The 19,722-nt window shown below is 39.3% G+C and overlaps 1 protein-coding gene across 2 annotated transcripts in view; it reads right to left on the bottom strand.

The window, feature by feature from the left end:
* Positions 1 to 1,273: 1,273 nt before the first annotated feature.
* Positions 1,274 to 19,722, bottom strand: part of LOC124211708 (tachykinin-like peptides receptor 86C) — a 63,956-nt gene continuing 45,507 nt past the window's right edge. Inside the window, exons 3-8 of one of the 2 annotated variants that reach the window (XM_046611059.2) lie at positions 12,238 to 12,372; positions 11,340 to 11,420; positions 5,338 to 5,488; positions 4,678 to 4,874; positions 3,005 to 3,126; positions 1,274 to 2,609 (exon numbers count right to left, since the gene is read on the bottom strand). In XM_046611059.2, the coding sequence (XP_046467015.1) occupies positions 2,458 to 2,609; positions 3,005 to 3,126; positions 4,678 to 4,874; positions 5,338 to 5,488; positions 11,340 to 11,420; positions 12,238 to 12,372 (838 nt within the window). In that variant the 3' untranslated portion in view covers positions 1,274 to 2,457. Of the gene's footprint in view, positions 2,610 to 2,991; positions 3,127 to 4,677; positions 4,875 to 5,337; positions 5,489 to 11,339; positions 11,421 to 12,237; positions 12,373 to 19,722 lie in introns of both variants that reach the window. The other variant, XM_069133672.1, reaches the window with a different exon arrangement.

Raw genomic sequence — 19,722 nt, forward strand, 5'->3', positions numbered from 1 at the left:
CCCGACAATTAACACATTAAATTCGAGTTTGAATAAACTAATCGGAGCAATTATTTTCTGTTTCTCGGTCATATCACTTGGTTTGTACATCGGTTTTTCCTCTCTCGTCGGAACTGAAGCCGGCTTACTGAAGCATGAATCCGAGTTGGTCAAACTTGCTACCCAAAGTGTTCAAACACGGTTGTTATACCTAACAGAAACGGACCAATAGGTAGGACACGTGTACAAATATTGTCTGTATCTCGTTGCAAATAATTAAGCGCAACAAGAATTTGTGTTACACATCGTTAAAAAATCTAGACAATAAGAAAATATTTCTTGAATCTGCGAGAATACTTAAATGTTCGTCTATTTTATTTATAAATATGTGTTACCATTAATATTTTTTTTTTTGTAATCCGTGACGATAAGAAAGATCGTATCGAGAGTCCGAAATATCTTTACTTTGTGTAGGGGACTGCCTGATGGGGAAGTAATAAAGGCTGTAATAAATTATACATATGAGTCGCAGAAATAATTTCAATGAAAAAAGCATTATCTATGTACATACTTGAATAAATGAGCTGCGTAATATATCAACAGTGTCGAAGGCTTGACAGGGAAAAAACCGTCCAGGGTAACAATAATGGAAATATAATTCACGAAAAAAATTACCTTAATACTGGGTTCTTCTACGACGTGGAATAAAAAGTGCAATGAGCAAAAACGGTCATCCTGACACTTTTTCAAATATTTCTTCTCGCGAGGGGTGTAAGAGGATATTCAAACTGGAAATGATCATCTTCTAAGCCGCTGGTATAATGGCGCGATGGTAAAACCGAGATAAGTAAGGCGGCATTTTTTACAATGTGATGGATCAGCAATATGGTCGTAATGGATACACGCGGTGAGTGTGTAAAGTGAATGATTTGACGTCTCTCTTAATTTATGGTAAATTGTATTCTTCGTCGACGGCATATTATATCACAACAAGACGCATCGTGCCCATGACGAATTACAAGATAAAATCATTAGCGGATGTATACCTGATTATTACTGAATAATACTGAAACACTTTCCATTATGTAATTTATATTTGCTGAAAGAAGTATTATAAATTCTAATGAACAAAATTTTAATCCAGTTTTTCGCATTCGAATTACCGTCAAATATTTAACCACCGCTGGTAAATCAACTTAATTTAATTTCAAGAATTCAATTATAATATTACGGTTATTTTATAACTTTTCATTAATTAATGCAACATTATTTGTATTATACCTTGTACTCACTATTTGCATTGGGCTCGTATATTGAAACATCGTCTATACAGGAATCACATTATGCCGTAAATTTGCTCGTTCGTATTTTTTTTTTTTTACATTTATTATGAAAAATTACATATACCTGCATTGAGAAAAAAGATTATCGAATCAAGAAAATATTTCTTACCGTCAATTTGACGAAAAATTCGTGTAGATAAACGACGAATATCAATCGTAAAGAAAATTTTTTTGCGACAAACAATCTTATTAACCCGAAGTGCAAATCGGCGCTATAATATATGATAGGACACTTTAATTTCACATAGTAAATTGTTTTTATTATCATCTTCACCGTCATCATCGTTGTTGTGTGATTATTTTTATCATTAGTATCATCATCATTATTATCAAAGTGTCTGACCACCCTGAAGTTTCCAAATACTGAAATTCCACTATTTCTACTCGTATTCTTATCACAGTTCTTATTTTTAGCCTTAAATATTTTAAAAATTTTCTCGTTCCAATAAATATTTCGGTGAATTGGTAAAGGAATGGACAGAACGTTTCGCGGCAGCCAGCCTTGCATCAGACCTGCAGAAGCGTCTTCTGCGAATATAATAGATTTCTTGGATTGCATACACAAAGATCCAGCAATACACTCATTCGTAATCCCCTTCCTCGTTTTTCGGAATGTTCCGTTAACGAGATGAAACTAAGGCTTTGTATGGTACTGGTAGGTATATCGATCAATAGCAGCAAGTACAAGAAACTTTTCACGCAATGGTTCGAAGTTGTTTTCCCAGAATTTTTAATGGTTCTCGATAACTTCGCATAATAATTTTTTCCACGCTTCACAGCTTGTCGAGAGGATAATGGGAATTCGTATATAAAGAAGAATGAAATGTTCTTCGTTGATAGCCTTGCCGAGTATTAAAGAAGTAAAAACAGAAACAATCACATCGACTGTTTTCCATGGTCTCCAGGGTTGTCAGTACTATTAGGCTTTCAATTCTGTGCAATTTAATTTCAAAATAATTATATATTCGAATATATTTACACTTATTACAATATATATTTATATATATATATATATGGTATATATTAAACTAATTAATAATACACAATCGAACCATTGTTTTTCATAATGAAACGTGGAGTGTAATTTGAAGAAAACTCGTCAAACTATTTCGATCCTGCAGGTATTGGACCGCTTTCAGGTATGCGGTTTAATCTTCGAAGAAACCCTGGCGCTACTTCCGTTCTGATGTATTTCGTCGCAGATTAATTGGCTGGTTAATTTTGGCATCCTTACTCGACTCTCCGTCGTACTCTGTCGCCACTGAATTGACGTATACTTCAATCGTTCTGTAAACGCGAATAGAATACCATTTTTTCGTTAAAGGATAAGCATCGGCTCAGTACGCAGTCTAGGTCTACGCCAAACGAAACCATTTTTTAATGCAGCCATAAACTCGTTTTCAAATTACACCTACGCTGTATCACAAATTCATAACCGTCATGTCAGAATTTAAACCTGTGACTGTTCGTCAATGACTTTTCATTAGCATTAATTTTTTGTCGTTCTAACCGAGCGAGTAGAGGTTTACTCTTTGGTGATTTCCGACTTTAAAGTGAAAGAGCGAAATACTTTTCCAAAATTTATTATTTCCTGCCGGTAAGATGAAGATGAGGTTTTACTCGAAACTCACTTGGAACAAATATCGCGTTTGAAATAGTTTATCGTTACCTATCAGCCTTACCGGATCTGGAGCGCGCTAAATCCGAATGGGGAAGTTCGGCTAGAAGATCGAGTTGTCGACTCTGGGACTGAGACCTTGTAAGGAAACAGCAGCAAATAATCTTCTGAATGTAAACCCGAAACCTGAAACAAATGGTTAAATTTATATTTAATTTAGGAAATTAGCCAAACGTTATCCGTTCCTCCCGTGGAGGATTCGGACACTTTCCCTTTAAAATGGAAGTATCGAACGCGCAGCAAACTGCACACGTTCACTATAGTTTCCGTACACCGTGAGGGATATTAGTGAGGTGTTTGCCGTAAACGCATAGACATTTACTACGTGCACATTGCCGCTAAGGCCACAGTGTTGTGAAATTTATTTACGGGCTTACGTCCAAAGTGAATCAGAATTAAAGTATACCGATCGAATCCCAGACGTTTGTAGCTGAACGTAAAAGCAACAACATGAGCCATGAAAATGCGTGACACGTTTCTTTATTGTAAATAACTCTGAACTTGTTTCGTGGATGATCAAGACATAAAATTTCAGCACACGATATAAACGTGCACGATAAATCTTACCAGGACGATATACTTTTTCTTCTCGTACAAAATCGACGGCATTAGAAAATTCCGTAGTGATATCCTTTCTTTCGAACAAAGTGACGCGAGCACAAAGGATTTACTACTCGTACCGTCTCCGTACGGATAACGCGTGGCAGCATAAAATGCATATGAGCTACGTGAGAATTGGATCGTGGAAGATGAATTTACGCTTGAAATATCTAACAAAAGCTCAGAAGAAATTGATAGAAGATATGTGTGTGCGCGTGTGTGACGAAAGGTCGAAACTTTTCCGCTTGACCGAAGTTGAGGCATTTTTCTGCAATGTGTCCTAAAGTTGTATCATCGAAATGTGATTTCTACAGCCGCTTCGTAGATATTGAAAAAAAAAGAAAACAATTTGGTCCCGCTCACATTTCACTTGCGGGTTGAATGTATACCTATAGAACTCGGGATAAATACGGTTTCTCAAGAGAACTTCTCCGCTTTTAAATTTCAACTTTCAACTCCTGTCACCCCGCTTAAAACCGCCGTACTGAAAACTTAATTAGTCGTTGGCCCAATTCTGGGACGCATAAATATCTTGGAATGAATGCCTAATGCGATAAAAGTTCGTTATACCCTAAACGCCTTTGCTCTACCCGGGCGTTTGGTTGAAAATAATAAGTATAATGAGAAGTGTTTTCACTTGTTTGCAGAATTCATCATAAATTCATTCATTATATTGTTTCCACATTTTATCTTTGTCCTCCTGTAAAATTATCTCGCTTATATTCCAAAGTATACAAGTATACAACTCTGTTTAGACTTGGATGTTCCTTTTAAGTTGTAGAAGGTATACGCAAAAAACAACTCTGACCGTAGATTCACATACGTAACAATATCATGCACGAGTTTCAGCAGCAAGGAGATGTCTTTCCTCTATTTTCCTCTCCATCCGTTATAATGGAAGCAAAGAATGCTTTGACCATTGATCAAGTTTTAGTGGGTCCTTGCCACGATGCTCACACCTGTGATTCAAGACGAGGGATAGATATTTATCGGTGAATACTGAATGTAGAATGTGAGGTGGGCCTACCCTAGGGCCTACCTAGGTGGTATGTGAATCGTAATTAATGACATGATCACCTGTTGTTCATCCAGTAGTAGATAATCGGGTTGACCATAGCGTTGGACATCGCTAGCCAGTAGAATGCCAAATAGACGTGCTGGACGTAGTTGCTATTGGTGAACGATCGATGATGGTAAGCAAATATGAAGAAGCCGTGATAAGGTAGCCAACAGACAGCAAATATCGTAACCACGATTATGAACATCCTTACTACCTGCGGAAATGAAAGCATTTTCTTCAATTAGTTCGTTTACATTAACATTCGAACATTCGACGTCCTCGTGTACTAGAAAATCCACTAACGGGGTATCCATTGCGGTTTTGTCAGACGTACAAACATCGTTGCGATATGGAGAGGTGTTTTTTCATTCTTTCTAAAAAGAAGCATTGATAAGACTTTTTTTCATGTCTTTTGATCCCCGTGCAGAATAGTCGATATACGATACGATACCGAAATACTCTGTCTGCGACTCTTTCTTCAGTTCTATGACCCAAGTTCAAATAGTAGGTGTTTCTTTTGCATTTTGACCAGCTGTGCCACCTGTGATTAGTAGGTATTTCAAGTACATACCGCCGAAAAACTGGCCGTCGTGTCTACGTCAGAAATGCGCTTTCATACCCCTTTAGTGACGTTAAGTTGACCTGAAATTGTCCCTGAAGTATGTGACCTTAAGTACCTTCCGCTTCGATTTCGTCGACTCCTTTTGACGCTGGGTATGTTCGCCGATGGATTTTGATCCCCACAGCTCCAGGCCCATCAAGGTATAACACACGGCCATAACCGTGACTGGAACGAGGTAGGTCACTCCGAGGAACACCAGGTTGTAGCTAGAAAATACAAAAAAACGAGGGTGAAAACCTCGATGTAGTACCGAATTTACTGAGCATACATCTGACTCGCGCCTCCGAATCGTGGTTGCGGTTTATCAACCCTGCCCACTTGAAGCGAATCGATTCAAACGACCCTTTCCTAGACTAGTTCGATCCCAAGGATTGCAAAACAGGCATCAAGAGCATCGGAGAGCAAACAGCTAAGAAAATACCAAGTAAATACTAAGAAATCTCATCTTTTTAGACCGTAACCTTCGATCCGTTGTTAGTAGCGAGTCGAGACTGTGTGCAATGAATTCATCTCGTAAAATTATGTCGATACAGGATCCAAACATTGTAACTACAGCCTCTTTTAAAATCAGGTGTAATTTGGCGAAAAGAATGAAAAAGGGTCAGCTTCACTTTCTCTTCAATTCCGTGAGTGATCATTCATGCTTCTCAGAATTGATGTCCAGAACCCTTGTTTTACTCTTATGAGACCTTCCTGAGTCGAAAAAAGATATTCACGAGATCGTCGGGCCAATGGCTGAGAAAATATTAAGTTACTCCTCCATCTCCTCCTCCTCCTGTAATGAATTATGCGCAATTGCACTCATCCACGAATGTTGTCGATATAACTTTTTCCAACGTTCTTCGAAATCGGTCAAGACATTGTCAGAATTCAAAAGTCTCGCGATTCTCGCGACTTTGCGTCCATTGGAAATATCGATAAGAAATCAACAATTATACACTATCCGTCATGTGCATCCAACTGACGACGCGTACTTAATAAATACCAACTCGTACAAGCGTTGGCTCAATCTGGGCCGACTGAAATATTCAATTAGGTACCTGTCTGGAATCTCAGAGTCGTGTTTTCTCTCCAGCAAACGACCTTGGTGTACAACCTTGTGAAAATAACGGTTTCAAAGACGTTGTTCATATGTTGTCGCAGGCTTCACGAACCTCACGCTCTACCTCCGTTACACCTAAACAACTTCTCTTTCTTAATTGACTTAATTCAGAGAATGTAATCTCAAGCTATGGGACCCAGCATTCAACTATTGTGTGGAGACGATCAGTATCGCAGCCGGCTAGACCTTGAATACTCCTGTTAATTCCAAGTCCCGACATTACGTAGGTACTGGGGAGGATTGGATTTGCTAAATTCCCGTGCAAACGTTCACCTCCCGCTATCGACTAGACGGTTCGTATTCTACGCTGTTCTCTGTAATGCCGAGCAATTGCACGGTTCGGATAATCTAGCGAGCAGCACGCGTATTGCTTAACAGTTGCACAAAAACATCTATTTTTTCATTGAACATACATGCATAACGTACACATCGATTGTACGATTATTCCTGTGCCTATATAATACCGATACAATTGTCATAATGGTTAAAAAGCGCTGGAAGATCGCTATACGCGTAAAACAAAAGTAACAGAATGGTCGTCGAAGCGCAAGCCTCACAATCAGACTGTCGGTAGGTACCGAATGCTTTTCTGCGCCATTTGAATAACAATAAATGTCTGATACCCGGCTGATGTCGGGAATATATTGCGTCGAAAAAATTCTACGCTCGTTTCTGAATGCATTAATTCGCCGAGATGCGAGCGAATGCAGAATAAGAAAGCACCAATTGTATGGGTGGGATGTAGAGAGGAAAATACTCAACAATGGCATGAATCGTTTGGTAACAATATCGTGACTTCGGTCGGGTTTAAATCGCTGAATCGATCGTCTGGAGGTACATTAACGAATGAGTACCATCGGCTGTTGTATAATCAGTACACCTTTGTCCCCAAAATGATTAATCAGGCTAACGCTTGTCGCCCGACGACTAACCGGTAATTACTCTTCGAAATAATCCCCTGATCGTAGGACCAACCGCAAGCTCGAATGATCCCGACGCGAAGTGTAAAGAACGTTCCTTAACCTTGCCGCTCGGCGAATACCGCATCCTGTTTTCGTCTTAACCCGTGTTTTTTCTCCAAACTCTATTTTCATCCCTTATAATTATAATCCTTCACCGCAGCGCCGAGACGAGGCAATGAAAAGATGACCTGGTATTGTGTTCTTTTTACATTTTTTTCGCTGTAAAAGAATTGAAATATTGCAAATAGAAATGAAAATCTAGATATCACGGTGCAAAGAAAGGCGAGACGGCAAAGAGAACACGATATTCAGCTTCCTCTTTCATTTTTATTTTTCTCACTCTCGCTGAAAGGAAGAAAATAAACTTCCGGCGAGATCTATACACCGTCCATTGCACCGCCGTGTTATACATCGCCGCAGAGATGTTTCCTTGGAGGGGGTAATTGCCAGTCTGGAAATACAAGAGAAAAAAAAAAGAAGAAATTGGTTTGAAAAAAAAAACGCACCCACAGAGTTAGTCAAGGGTGAGAGACAGGAGGAGACGAAGTGGACAGATAAAAGCCATTATTCCTCCGTAGCCGTTCCTCGGAGACTTTTGTCATCAACACCGACACGACCAAGTTGACAACTTGGTAGGGTGCATCAGCGTCGGAGTCAAGTACCCGCGTAATGCGTCCTTTAAAAAATTGAATTTTCCTTTTTTATTCTTCTTATTCTTATCTTTTTTTCGTGCCTAGCATCGACAACGATTCCTTTCAAAGCAACGTCAGAACGAAGATTATACAAAATTGAATATATATTCTAAAAAGTTCTGATCAAAGACCGCTGAAATATTTCGAAAAAGTTAAGAAGCCTAAAGATTCTTTCCCAGAAGCAACAGGCTCGAGACATTCTCAAGCGGTTCGTTAGCTTTTGCAGCCCTTCAAAGGATGTAAGCCATGTTGTCGCTAATTAAATTCTCGCCTTATGTATCCACGCACCGACATCATCTTTAGTTTTTTTTTTCTTTTTGTATGTCTTTCCTTTCACGTACGCGACCATCGCCGATTTTGTACCAGCCGGATAATTGCTTTTGCGTGAAATGAAATTATGGGAAGCCATTTTATGCGTAGGTATTAAACTGCGGAATTTTTTTTTATACTAAAGTGATTCGGCAATTTAATATACTTATCAATTTTCGGCACAATTTAATACATTTAGGTTACAAATCGAGTCTCTGAAATCGATGTCCCTACAGGGTGAATCGTGTTATTGAAGAAATTTACGCGACGTTATAACGTCAGTCCTTTCAAACAACCCCCCTCAAGTTATGGTGAACAAAGTACCACGTCGAAGATACCGATATTATACAGCAACACGCCAAGAAAAGTTTACCTACTCGCTGGCGAGAATATCAAAGTCATTTTCTTCAAGAACTGCACGAATCAATTCGCAACATAACGATTCACATTTTCTCAGCTATCATTTTCTTTCGGCGAATTCAATTATAAGAGGAAATATATGCGAAGGTTTGAAGGTAAGACGTTTCCTAGTTGGCAATGGAAGCTCGTTCGTACGTATAATAATGTGATATGAATAGGGGAATGGCATGATTGCAAAAAACGGAAATAAAAGATGCCATTATAAAATGATATCGTTCCATCGGAGAAACTAAGTGGTAAAAAAAAAAAAAAAAAAACAGCGTATCAACTCGTTCACGGCGTCCTGTAAGCTTCGGTTATAATTGCATCGTTATTCCGATGAGGAGGCGCAACGGTGCGAGAATATTTGTTTTCCCACCATGCATATCTGAATACGGAGTAACATTTTGAACGTATACATCATCGGCGATAAGTAATGGTATACGCCGTAAAAAAACTTCGAATAAACGTATTTTTCCAAGGAGAAAAATCCCCACCTTTCGTGGTAGGTTCAATTACTATTCAAGACGCAAGGTGTACTCCTTAAAACCCAATTTAGGTTCCCACCCGAGGGGGAAAAAAAAGGGCGAGACATCTTTCTTCGCGGTAGCCGAGCCGAGTGTAAGACATACCTATAATATACTGCACAATCCAATTTCGACAACACTCTCTGAGGAGGGGTTGTAATTAACCAGCCAATTACTTCCGGCGACTGAGTGACGGGGTGCGGATCTTCCTGAAAGGGAGTAATTTCAAAGAAGGAAAAAAAGAAGAAGAAAAACACACGAAATGTACAGATATAAATAATTCGCCGCCGGGTGAAAATTATTTGAGCAATGGGTAGCTGTAAACTAATTCGAGTTCCTGTTCGGCAAATCGATGCTCGTACGGAACATGCATTCAATTTCAATACCGTGTACGATTTATAGATAGAATAAAGGACCGGCAGCGCTAAATCGATCCCTGATTCAATTAAACCTGATATACGTAAATGCCGAGCGATTACGAGGCAGAACGTTTTAGCTGGTCACCGAAGCGAACTGCACACGCTGTGTAATCTACATCAGTCGTTTGTCTCAACTTCCACTGTGCTAAAATTTGCATGCATAAATTTCCCGGCGTCAAATGTGGGTGCCGTAAAAACAAAAAATGAAAATAAATAAATTAACAAACAAGCAACAAACAAGAGGGCTGAAAGTAAATCTTTTTTTTTTTAATTTTGAATCACAAGGTACCTAATATTCATCACGGTGCAACTGCTTGTAGAATATTCACTTCTATTTGTATGTAAATGAAATTTTTAATTATTATACTTCTCTTTTCGAGGGGGATGAAAAAAAAAAGTATAATTATCCTCATTTTTCTTTTCTTCCCACGCTTCCGACGAAATTCTTTTTATTTATTTTTTTTATTTTTTTTATTTTTGTGTACGTTCTCGTTCAATGAAAATTTATATTCGTTCGTTATAACATCGATACATGCATGCTATACATTGCACCTCAGGCCATACTCAACAACTTATACGAGGGATTTTATCACAAGTATACGTATTCAAGAGTAGACGACACAGCGCTGCAGTGGCATGAATTAGGCATAGAACTTTCCGAGAGTCTTTGTATCTACTGGAGAACAAAGCTTAGAGGCCTTAAAGGTGAATAATAATCAACGGAAGCGGCTTTTCTCCGACAAAGTGGTGCTAAAGTTTATGTTATAGCTTATATAGTTATACGGAGGTATGTGTTCACTTGACGGGTACACCTAAAGTGGAAGGAACAATCGAGTTCGACTGCGTTTCCGTATCCTTTCAGCATCATTGTGTAGCTATATATTAGTCTGCTGAAATCGCACCGAAGAAATTTGCTGTATGACACATCGTGTGCCGTTAAATGTCTCAAGATATATTTGCGTTGGACTAATCATTCTTTTCTTACTTCGTGATCGTACGCGAATAATTTAGTCTGTCGATTACGACTTTAATTCTTGTACGTTACAGCTCGACAACGAATAAAGAGAAAAAAGCGTTTCTTTCATTCAGTCTTCTTCAATTATAGTAACCGTGCTGCTGGTAAACAGACAGAAAGAAATAATACTTTTTTGTGAAAGAAAACCGCACCTCGCTGCTGTCCGGAAACTTTTTCGTCTTTCCCATTATGTAGGATCGTAAGACAGTGAAATTACTGTATCATACGTTTTAGGTACTGTACAGGCTGTAGCGAACAGTTTATATGAACGCAGTACTCTATGAGACGCCTAAAACGAGTCATGAAAAAGAATATAATCTCTACTGCTACAACCTTGAATTATTATGATCCCCGAAAAAAATCAAGTGTGGCACGTTTCAACGCGGAAGGAAATTTAAAAAATTTTTAAACAGATTACAACTAGGCAAGATACTGTCAAACAAGTTTTTGCTTCATGCTGGAGACCCAAGAACTGAGCTCAGCTTGGACGAGACTCAAAATTGAAATTGGTGGTGAGATAGGATATAAATGACTCCTCGCACCGATTTTTGTTCATTCGTGCATAGTTTTTGAATAATTATTTTTTTACTCGTCCGTAACTGTGTAAACATTATTTGGAGACAGATACTCACATGTACTCGGTCATGCTGTGCGGATACCGACCATCCGGCCACATCATGTAACAGACGATCCTGACTTGTCCGTTCGAATAACTGTAACGAAAATGTCGGATTGTTGTATAAAAAATTAGTGCGGGTGTTCGTCTAAAAATCCCTGATGATCTCGCGATTAGAAAATAAATATCGCTGTAAAACACTGTGAAAAAGAAATCGTGTTCAATTTATGGCTATTTCTTCGTCGAACGTGAATATCTACCGTAGGATGATTCTGTACAGAGATGATGGTAAAAAGTTATGCAAGCTCCTGCTGCCGTTGCTGTACATGCTGTGATAATATAAAGAAGAAAAGGAGTAAAGAAATAGAAGAAGAAATAAACTCAAACCAAGACGAAGAAAAGTAAGAATCAGACGATAAGCATGATGATCGTGGTACAGGTTCTTCAAACTTACCAGACACCACTCAGAAAATGGAAAAAAATTTTTGGAGCGTTTCAACTTTTGACCCTGGCGTGTGACGTATAATCTGTGAATAACAGCTAACACGTCGGATCGATTATTCAAAGAACTCACATTTCCAGGGACTTTCGTGAAATTGATATGTACATATTGTACATGTATAACCGTATTTCTTCAGGTCCGATCTAAGAGAGAAAAAAAATCGAGTCACCCGAGACTGCGGGCTGCTGTTTATAGCGGATCCTCCGTGCAAGTCGAGCTTTGAAAAATAACCAATCGCATAAATGGCGGATGGTGGAAATAGCAATCGAAGTTCTCTCGTGACAGCGAATAGAAGAAGACGGCGTCGAGCATTTTAATCAACTAAGTGTATCAGCTGGTGCGCCTGCTATTTTAATTAAATCTCAACATCATACAAGCCGTCCTTGTTTTCTCAACTGCAAATTGCACCCACCTTCTGGTCATGGTCGTGGAGTAGAGAAGACAGGGGAGTCCGAGTAGGGCGGAAGCGAACCAAATCATCGCAACAGCAAGAAGCGCTCGTCTCCGAGACATGCGGTGCTGAAGAGGCCGGACGATCGCCATGTATCTGTAACATTAAATTTTACCGTCGATTCAAGGCTCGCTCTGGGAGAAAATTGGGAGTAAATCGACTCGGACCCTTTCCGCTCGGATATTGGACCAACAGCTCTGTTTTCACCGGCCTTTATATGGATATTGCGCGAATACGGGGAATTTTATCGCAGGGTGAATTTGGGGCTTGGTTTTTTGTATCGAGCAAAAAGTACGACACTCGACTCGGCCCCCTTTATACCTGAAAAACTCCTCGACGCGTATTTTCAAGAAATTACAATAAAGCTGAAGAGAATGGATTCGCAGTGACGTTATCGATTCGAACTAGGCACGAGGGTGGAGCTTTGACATTGAAATGCAAGTTTACCAGGGCAATAACAAAGTTCAACGCGAATACGTAGGTAGAACGAGGCTGGACCAGCGTGTAAAACATCTTCACATTCAGCTGGATTCCTGAGAAGGCTACAACCGATTCGTCCGTTAATTGGGTTCCAGCTAACAAGCGGTTTCGAAGGTCCTACGTTACACTCGTGCTTTGACCACGCACATACGCAAGTATAAAACATACATTTGTATAATTTGTATATTTGTACAATGCTGCGAATCAGGTGTTTGAGGTACAATAACAGAGGTTCGAGAATTGAACAAACAGTTCATTAGGCGGGTGTGCATAATTGATTCGAATCGAGTCGAATGCAGGACTTGCGCCTTTAGGGACAAATAATCCACGTTTTCCAATGTCCCAAAAACGGAGCTTCGGTTACACCGAATACGATGTGTTATTCAAGGGTTTTCACTTCGTTTTGTTCTGGAGTATCCGGCTGCACGAGGGTCTTGTCAAATTATTACCTTCCGTGGTAAAAAGAGCTTCGAAGTTGGTCCATAGAGACGAAGTGCTCTTTTACTTCTGGTGAACTACAACCTTACGTGCAAGGAATAAAATGATTTCCCAAACTAGCCCCAAAGTGTCAAACAACAACACACGGACGAAAAGTTTTTTTTTCCTATTCTCCTTTATTTGCTTCGGGAGAATTTTTCTAGGAGTTCCAGTTGTGACCAGATGTGGATAATTTTGCTTGGTCAGCTTGCAGTGATTTTATTAGTCCGAAAGAAAATTGGAAATGACGAGCCTGCTGTGTGCCTGCAGAATCGAACGATAACGAGACGTGTATAGGCCCTCGTCAATGCATATTGCAGACCCAGAAGTTTCGAAATCAATTTCAAAGTGGGGAGGAACGATGCAGCGTCGTCATTTTTTCAGAATCGCAATTCTGGCCTGTACAGTCAGAAGCCTCGTTGAACGGTAATAACGGTAACAATAATAACGACGTTCGAAGCTGCAAAGTTGTGCTAATTTTTTTTTTTTTTTTTGCATTTCTTTGGGGAAAGGTAAATGCGTGACATGGAAATTGAAAAACAAAAAACTCTGACTTGCTGCGTTTAATAACCGAACGAATAACTCCTGGTTTTAAACGTATTTCAGTTATTAAGGAACCTCCCCGCATTAGGACTAACGAATTTGTGAAATTGCGCCACGCCTATACGAAAAAGAAATCTTTCGAACGAAAGGTTAGATTCACGGCAGAATTTTCAGGATAGGGGGGGATAAAGAGTACGAATAAAAATTCCCGCGGTGTGAAAAAATCATAACTTTTCAATATATAATGACTCGGTTTCCGCGTGTTAACCAAATTATGCTGATCGTTCTGCACGGCGATTTCAACGATAATCAAATTAGGCCCCCTCATTTTCCCTTCAGTCCGTAATTCATGACGCAGTTTTTTAATTGATTGTCAGGTACGCAAATAATTTGAAATTAAAATGGGACAAGAATTTCAATTTCGCCTTAATCACGGGAAATGAAGATTGGGATAAATCCTTCGACGATAACCGTGACTCGGGATTATCATCGAGGTCGAAAAACAACTGATCAACTTTGTTACTCAGTCACACGGTCAGTTCTAATGTAACTCTCGGAAGCAAGTAGAGCGGCGATAAATATCTGTTGGAAAATTTCGTATCGAGCCAAGGATCTCGGGAAGTTTATCCCAGCGGTAGATAAGGAGTCTAACAACTTGCGATGATCAAACAGCCACTGCGCTAGGAGTAGGAGGACTAAAGCTTGTCGTTTGCAAGCTGCGGATGCTCATAGGGGTTATCTGTCCGGCTATTCCAGCGAGAATCCGAAATTTAACGAATCGGCAGATCAATAGAAGCGAACCGAGAGTCTCCCAATTCGATTTCAAAACGCAATTACTAAACAATACGTGTAATAACATCAATTCGGGAGTCTGATACATAATCAGAAAACGCGCGAGTGTAGCTGCGTCGTAATTGTTCAATTTATATCTCGAGCAAACGTTGACGTGCGAATTACAATCGAACGATCCCACGCACCATTTTGAAAGATGATTGCTTCCGCAGCGGCAATTTCGTATGGCGAAATCCGTCGTTATATTGAAACTCCAATTCCAATCAGGGGTCAATTACCTTCGTAGCGTACCACGCATCAGACGCTAAGTAAATTTTGCGTCAAATTCAATCCGTCGTGTACGGTTCGCGTGTTGATTTGAAACGTGCAATCATTTCGAGGATAATTTCAACAACGACTGGATCGAGAAGAACACAAGGTGCCTTCGAAAGCAGAAGAGTTCGAAGGTGAAAGCTGATCGCAAATTTTCGGAACCTTCGATACCCACTTCCGGACATCCGGTTGGCGGGTATACGGAGTAAATTAGGACGAATGTCCTGGGACATGTCCTTCTTTGCGAAGGTGAAAGCTCGTGTCGTCACTTTCTGCTCCGGAGTCTTGATTTTATGGCGCCACGTTCCTCTCGCTCTTCGGTTCATTCGTTCCTTCGTTTGTTCGTTCAATTTGTTTCCTTTCATCGAACTTTCTCCGACGTTGCGGGTAGCTGACGAGCGCAAAAGTCAAATATCCCCTCTCCGTCTCCCTTTCTCGAATCCATTCAGAGATCTCGATGATAAGATTCATGGAATTTCGCAGAGCCTCAGTCGTTCTACCAAGTTACTCGTACAACGAACCAATGCAAACAATTCTATATTAACATTCATATACGCATTTACATCTTTAGTCTTCTATTTCCCGGCTCAATTTACTACACGAAAGTTGATTACTCCCAACTGATTTGACTATGAACATAATTCTTCGTAGTGGATTTTTTTTATTTCTCGATATGGGTTACAGTTTTTTCTTCTAATCTAATGTAAAAATAGTCAGGTAATTGACGCCATTTTTCGAATCCCGTAGCGAGATTCGCTTTCATTCAGTTTTGGTCGTGGGTTGGTATTTTTTCTTCCTTTTTGTTTCACTTGCTTTTTCCACTAATCCCAGGAATTCGTGCACGGTAGCCGCAAACTTGCGAAAGTGAAAAATGCCCACGTGGGTGTATATCTCAAGCCTCTTAAATATCTTATCCACATTCCGCAACGGCGGCAAAGGCGAAAAATAACAATCTAGCCGTTAAGAGATCCTATTTTGAGACGTGAGGTAACAAGACGAACGATGCTCCATATTTTTTGCCTCAATTTTACATAATGCAGCAAAAGATCCGATCGTCTCACGTGACGCTAAAAGTGCACAGCATTTTTTTGACGTCTCGAATACACAGAAGCTGTTCCCGCAGGTCTCAACAAATAGAGGTCGGAAATAGAAGTCACGTAGGAAAGACATGCTGTGCAGGAAAACAGATCGCGTTACTCGACGTGCAATTTTTTTGCAAAATAGCTTTGTTGCCTCTTCGCCTCTCTCGATACTTCGAACTGAAAAACAACGACGTTGATTAAATAAATGCGGTCCGAAATAGCTCTCGGCATCTATTCCTCTGAACTCGACGCCCTATTTCTGCAACGTGACAAAGAGAAAAAAGCTTGATATTGATTATTTCACTTCTACGATTTTATGTAGCGTGACGTTTATCCATCGGATTACGCATATCTGATTTCAAACGAGATGTACAACGTGATATAAACGATATTGGAACGATCACTTACAGACCATTACGTACATCGTTAATGGAGTCGGGAGCGAAACAGGAATAAACAAAACACATAAAAGGCAAGAAAATTTAACGGAGTATAATGGAAGTCGGATTAAATGTATTTAAAGCTGATGGAAAAACACATTAGCCACATATTCTGATCTAGAGAGACAGCAATATTTTTTATTTTGGTGAAAATTATATCGCATAAATGTTCCGAAGATGAAATTCTGTAGATCCGTCTCGGTGGAATAAAATGACTTTGTATATTGTATATGTATATATATATATATATATATATATAATATATATGCCATGTAATATTCACCTTCTTGATGATTGTATCCTAAAAATGAATACAGATTTCCCGCTGACGGTGTTAGCCAAGGTGGGAAATGTTCATAGACAACCGAGCGTGAGATCGAACTCAGATTTCATAAAAGAGGGAACCCCTGCTTTTGGTGCGAGAGAAATTTCAATAGGAGCAGTCGGTATTTTCCAATAATGAAGAAACATCGTGATAATGGAAGTCGCTTCCGCCTAAATTATATAACGTAATCCGCGGTCTCAAATTTTTAGCATTCGTACGTTCCTTCGGCCAAACCATCTTGAAAAATGAATCAAATATTTCGGTTTTATTTTTTGCCTCAACAACTTTCCCGCAAACTGACAACTGACATTATACATTTGTTTTGCACAAGCTTGATTCGAACAAATCTTTTACCCATTGTTATAACGAAGGTTTGACGTTAACTTATGCATATATATGCATGTGTACGGAAAAGCTTCGGGTATGCGATAATCAGCACGTCGCATTCGTGAATCAACTCTTTGCCAAAGAGGAAAAAAGAGAAAAAAAAAATAAAAAAATACCAACGAAGCCTGTGGCTAACATTTTGCGATCCGGATGTGATCAATTCGAGGTTTTCATCATTTTCCGTCATTAAAAAGATATTGAAAAGAGTGTACGGATTAGTGAGATGCAGTAAAAATAAATAATGAAAAAAACTTCGACCCACGAACGAGAAACTTTACCGAGTCATTTGCCTGTTTTTACGAGTGAATATATATTTATGAGTGATAGCATCTGACATGATTAGAAAAGTTTATTCATATCTCCTACGCGGTATATGACACGCAGATGTCGATTGTTAACTTCGCATATTCGAGCGATGTATAGGTTGCAAAATGCAAGATAATAAAAAAAAAAAAAAAACAAGACCAATAATAGTGAAAAACCGTCGAGCTGCAAAGAAAAAAAATATCGAAAATTACGCCCGGCAACGATTGCTCCTTCATCTGCAATTCGTTTCGTCAGATTTGTTGAAAACTCGTTAACGAAACAACTTCCACTTTGCGGTCCTGATTTCTTGCGGAACGTGAATTAAATTCACGTCATTATTGATGCGAACTTTTCCACAATGTTTTCAGTCATTCCGTTGCACGAGGATTTTGATTACGAGGGTTTGTTTACAGGCGGAGGGGGGGGGGGGGGGGGGGGAGGGGAGGCTTAATTCCGGAGATGCAGAGCGATTGTCGGAATGAAAAAAAGCTCATTTTATCCCGCGGCGAAGCTGAAAGGGACGCTGGAACACCTCTATTTACGTTTTTACATTATAGACATAAGATAATGGGACACTTCGCCGGGTTTTACTACTCGGTATATGCCTATATATATATAGTATAATCGCGAGAATATCAATCGTCCAATCTTTCGCAGGAAATTTTTTCCGTGGTTGGTTAACGACGAGGAGACTTGGATTAGCATCTTCTTACAGCCCGGCCTCCTCCTCTTTCTTTCCTTTGTTTTTTACATTTTGCTCTCCAGTTCTTAAGAGCAGAATTTCACTACCGAGTTATAATGAAAATTTCGTTGCTGTATTCATTTTTTTTTTTTTGTTTTTTTCTCTCTCTCTCTCTCTCTCGTTCTCCTTCTTCCTTCTTATTGTCTTTCTTCGTTCGACGCAGTGCAGCACGCTGAGAAAGAAACTGATTTCCCTGGCCCGAATTATTCCCTCTAGGTTATTCCGCAAATTTCCGCTACGAAATCGCGATATTGTGCCACGCGATGCAAATCTGGGAATACGTATGCAAATTTTTTTCCCGCGTTCATCCGGTAGCTGAAGGCCTCTGGTTTTGTATAATACGTCAGTCGATGTGTGTGCAAAAGTGAATAAGATATTCGGTTTATTAAATACGAGCCCGCAAGCTTCCTTCGCCAAAAAGTTAGAGGGCGGTAGTTTAATAAGCAAGAATTGGTAGAATGGGAGGAAAAAATAAATAAAAAAACATTATCAAAAACAAACACAGAGGATGTTATTTAATTTGACCACGTACAAAAATTACGCGTATAAAAATTTTGGCTGATGTTGGTGAATAACTGAATAACCTCCTTACGAATATATACGGCAAAAAGTCGCGAAAAAATTGGGTCTACCAAAGAACGAGGTCCTCTTAAAATCAATTAGGAACCTCGCGTGCTCCAAGACAGAATTTCCTCAATTATGTTCATCGTCTGCACAGCCGCGACAGAGCATCTATCAGTTGTCAAGAGGTTTTGTCGCCCAGATTTTTCGCATCTTTTTCCGCATCTTTTTCCGCGGAATAATCAACGAACCGTATTGGATTGCCGAGATTGGCAAACGGGCGTAAAGATTTCATTTCAAGCGATCGGATAAGTGTTTCCCTTCCACATTGTTTCAATACATACATTCTGAAATTCGGAATTACCGGAAATTTCCATAACAGAAGGCTCTGCGGTTGTTGCGGACATTGACAAGAGCTTATAATGGGCCAATTATATCGAAACAATGATATCACGAGCAAATGCGCAGATGGAAATGATGACAAATACGCATAAACGTTGTTACGTGAGTGGAAATCGAAAACAACTCTGGGTATTCGTTAACTTTAATTATACTCGTGAAACAATTACTAAGACAAGAAGAAACAATTTTTTTTTTTACCGTCTCTTTATTTTTCCTTTGCAAATGATCTATACCGATCGCACGTTTATTTAGGATGTTGGAAAAATATCGTTATATATATACATATATGTAATACACATTATTCCGGGAGGTTGAATTTTCGATAACTTCAATTCCGGTGCTTCTGGAAAATTATAGTACTACAGTAAATATACGTATTCGCGTAAAAAATGTAACAGTTAATAAAATTGTATTAACAATTTCCTTCACGTTAACAGAGAACAATTTCGGAGCATGATATTATCCAATTTACGTGCACAGCCTTCTATATAAATATGTATAAACGTGTAATGAAAAAATATTACCAGCTGGCCCTTTTTGTTTTTAAAGCCCGTGGGCCTCTTCGAGTTTCGCAATGATTATTGCTTCTCTTCAATT

The sequence above is a fragment of the Neodiprion pinetum genome, chromosome 1, assembly GCF_021155775.2.
Source record: "Neodiprion pinetum isolate iyNeoPine1 chromosome 1, iyNeoPine1.2, whole genome shotgun sequence".
Lineage (NCBI taxonomy): Eukaryota > Metazoa > Arthropoda > Insecta > Hymenoptera > Diprionidae > Neodiprion > Neodiprion pinetum.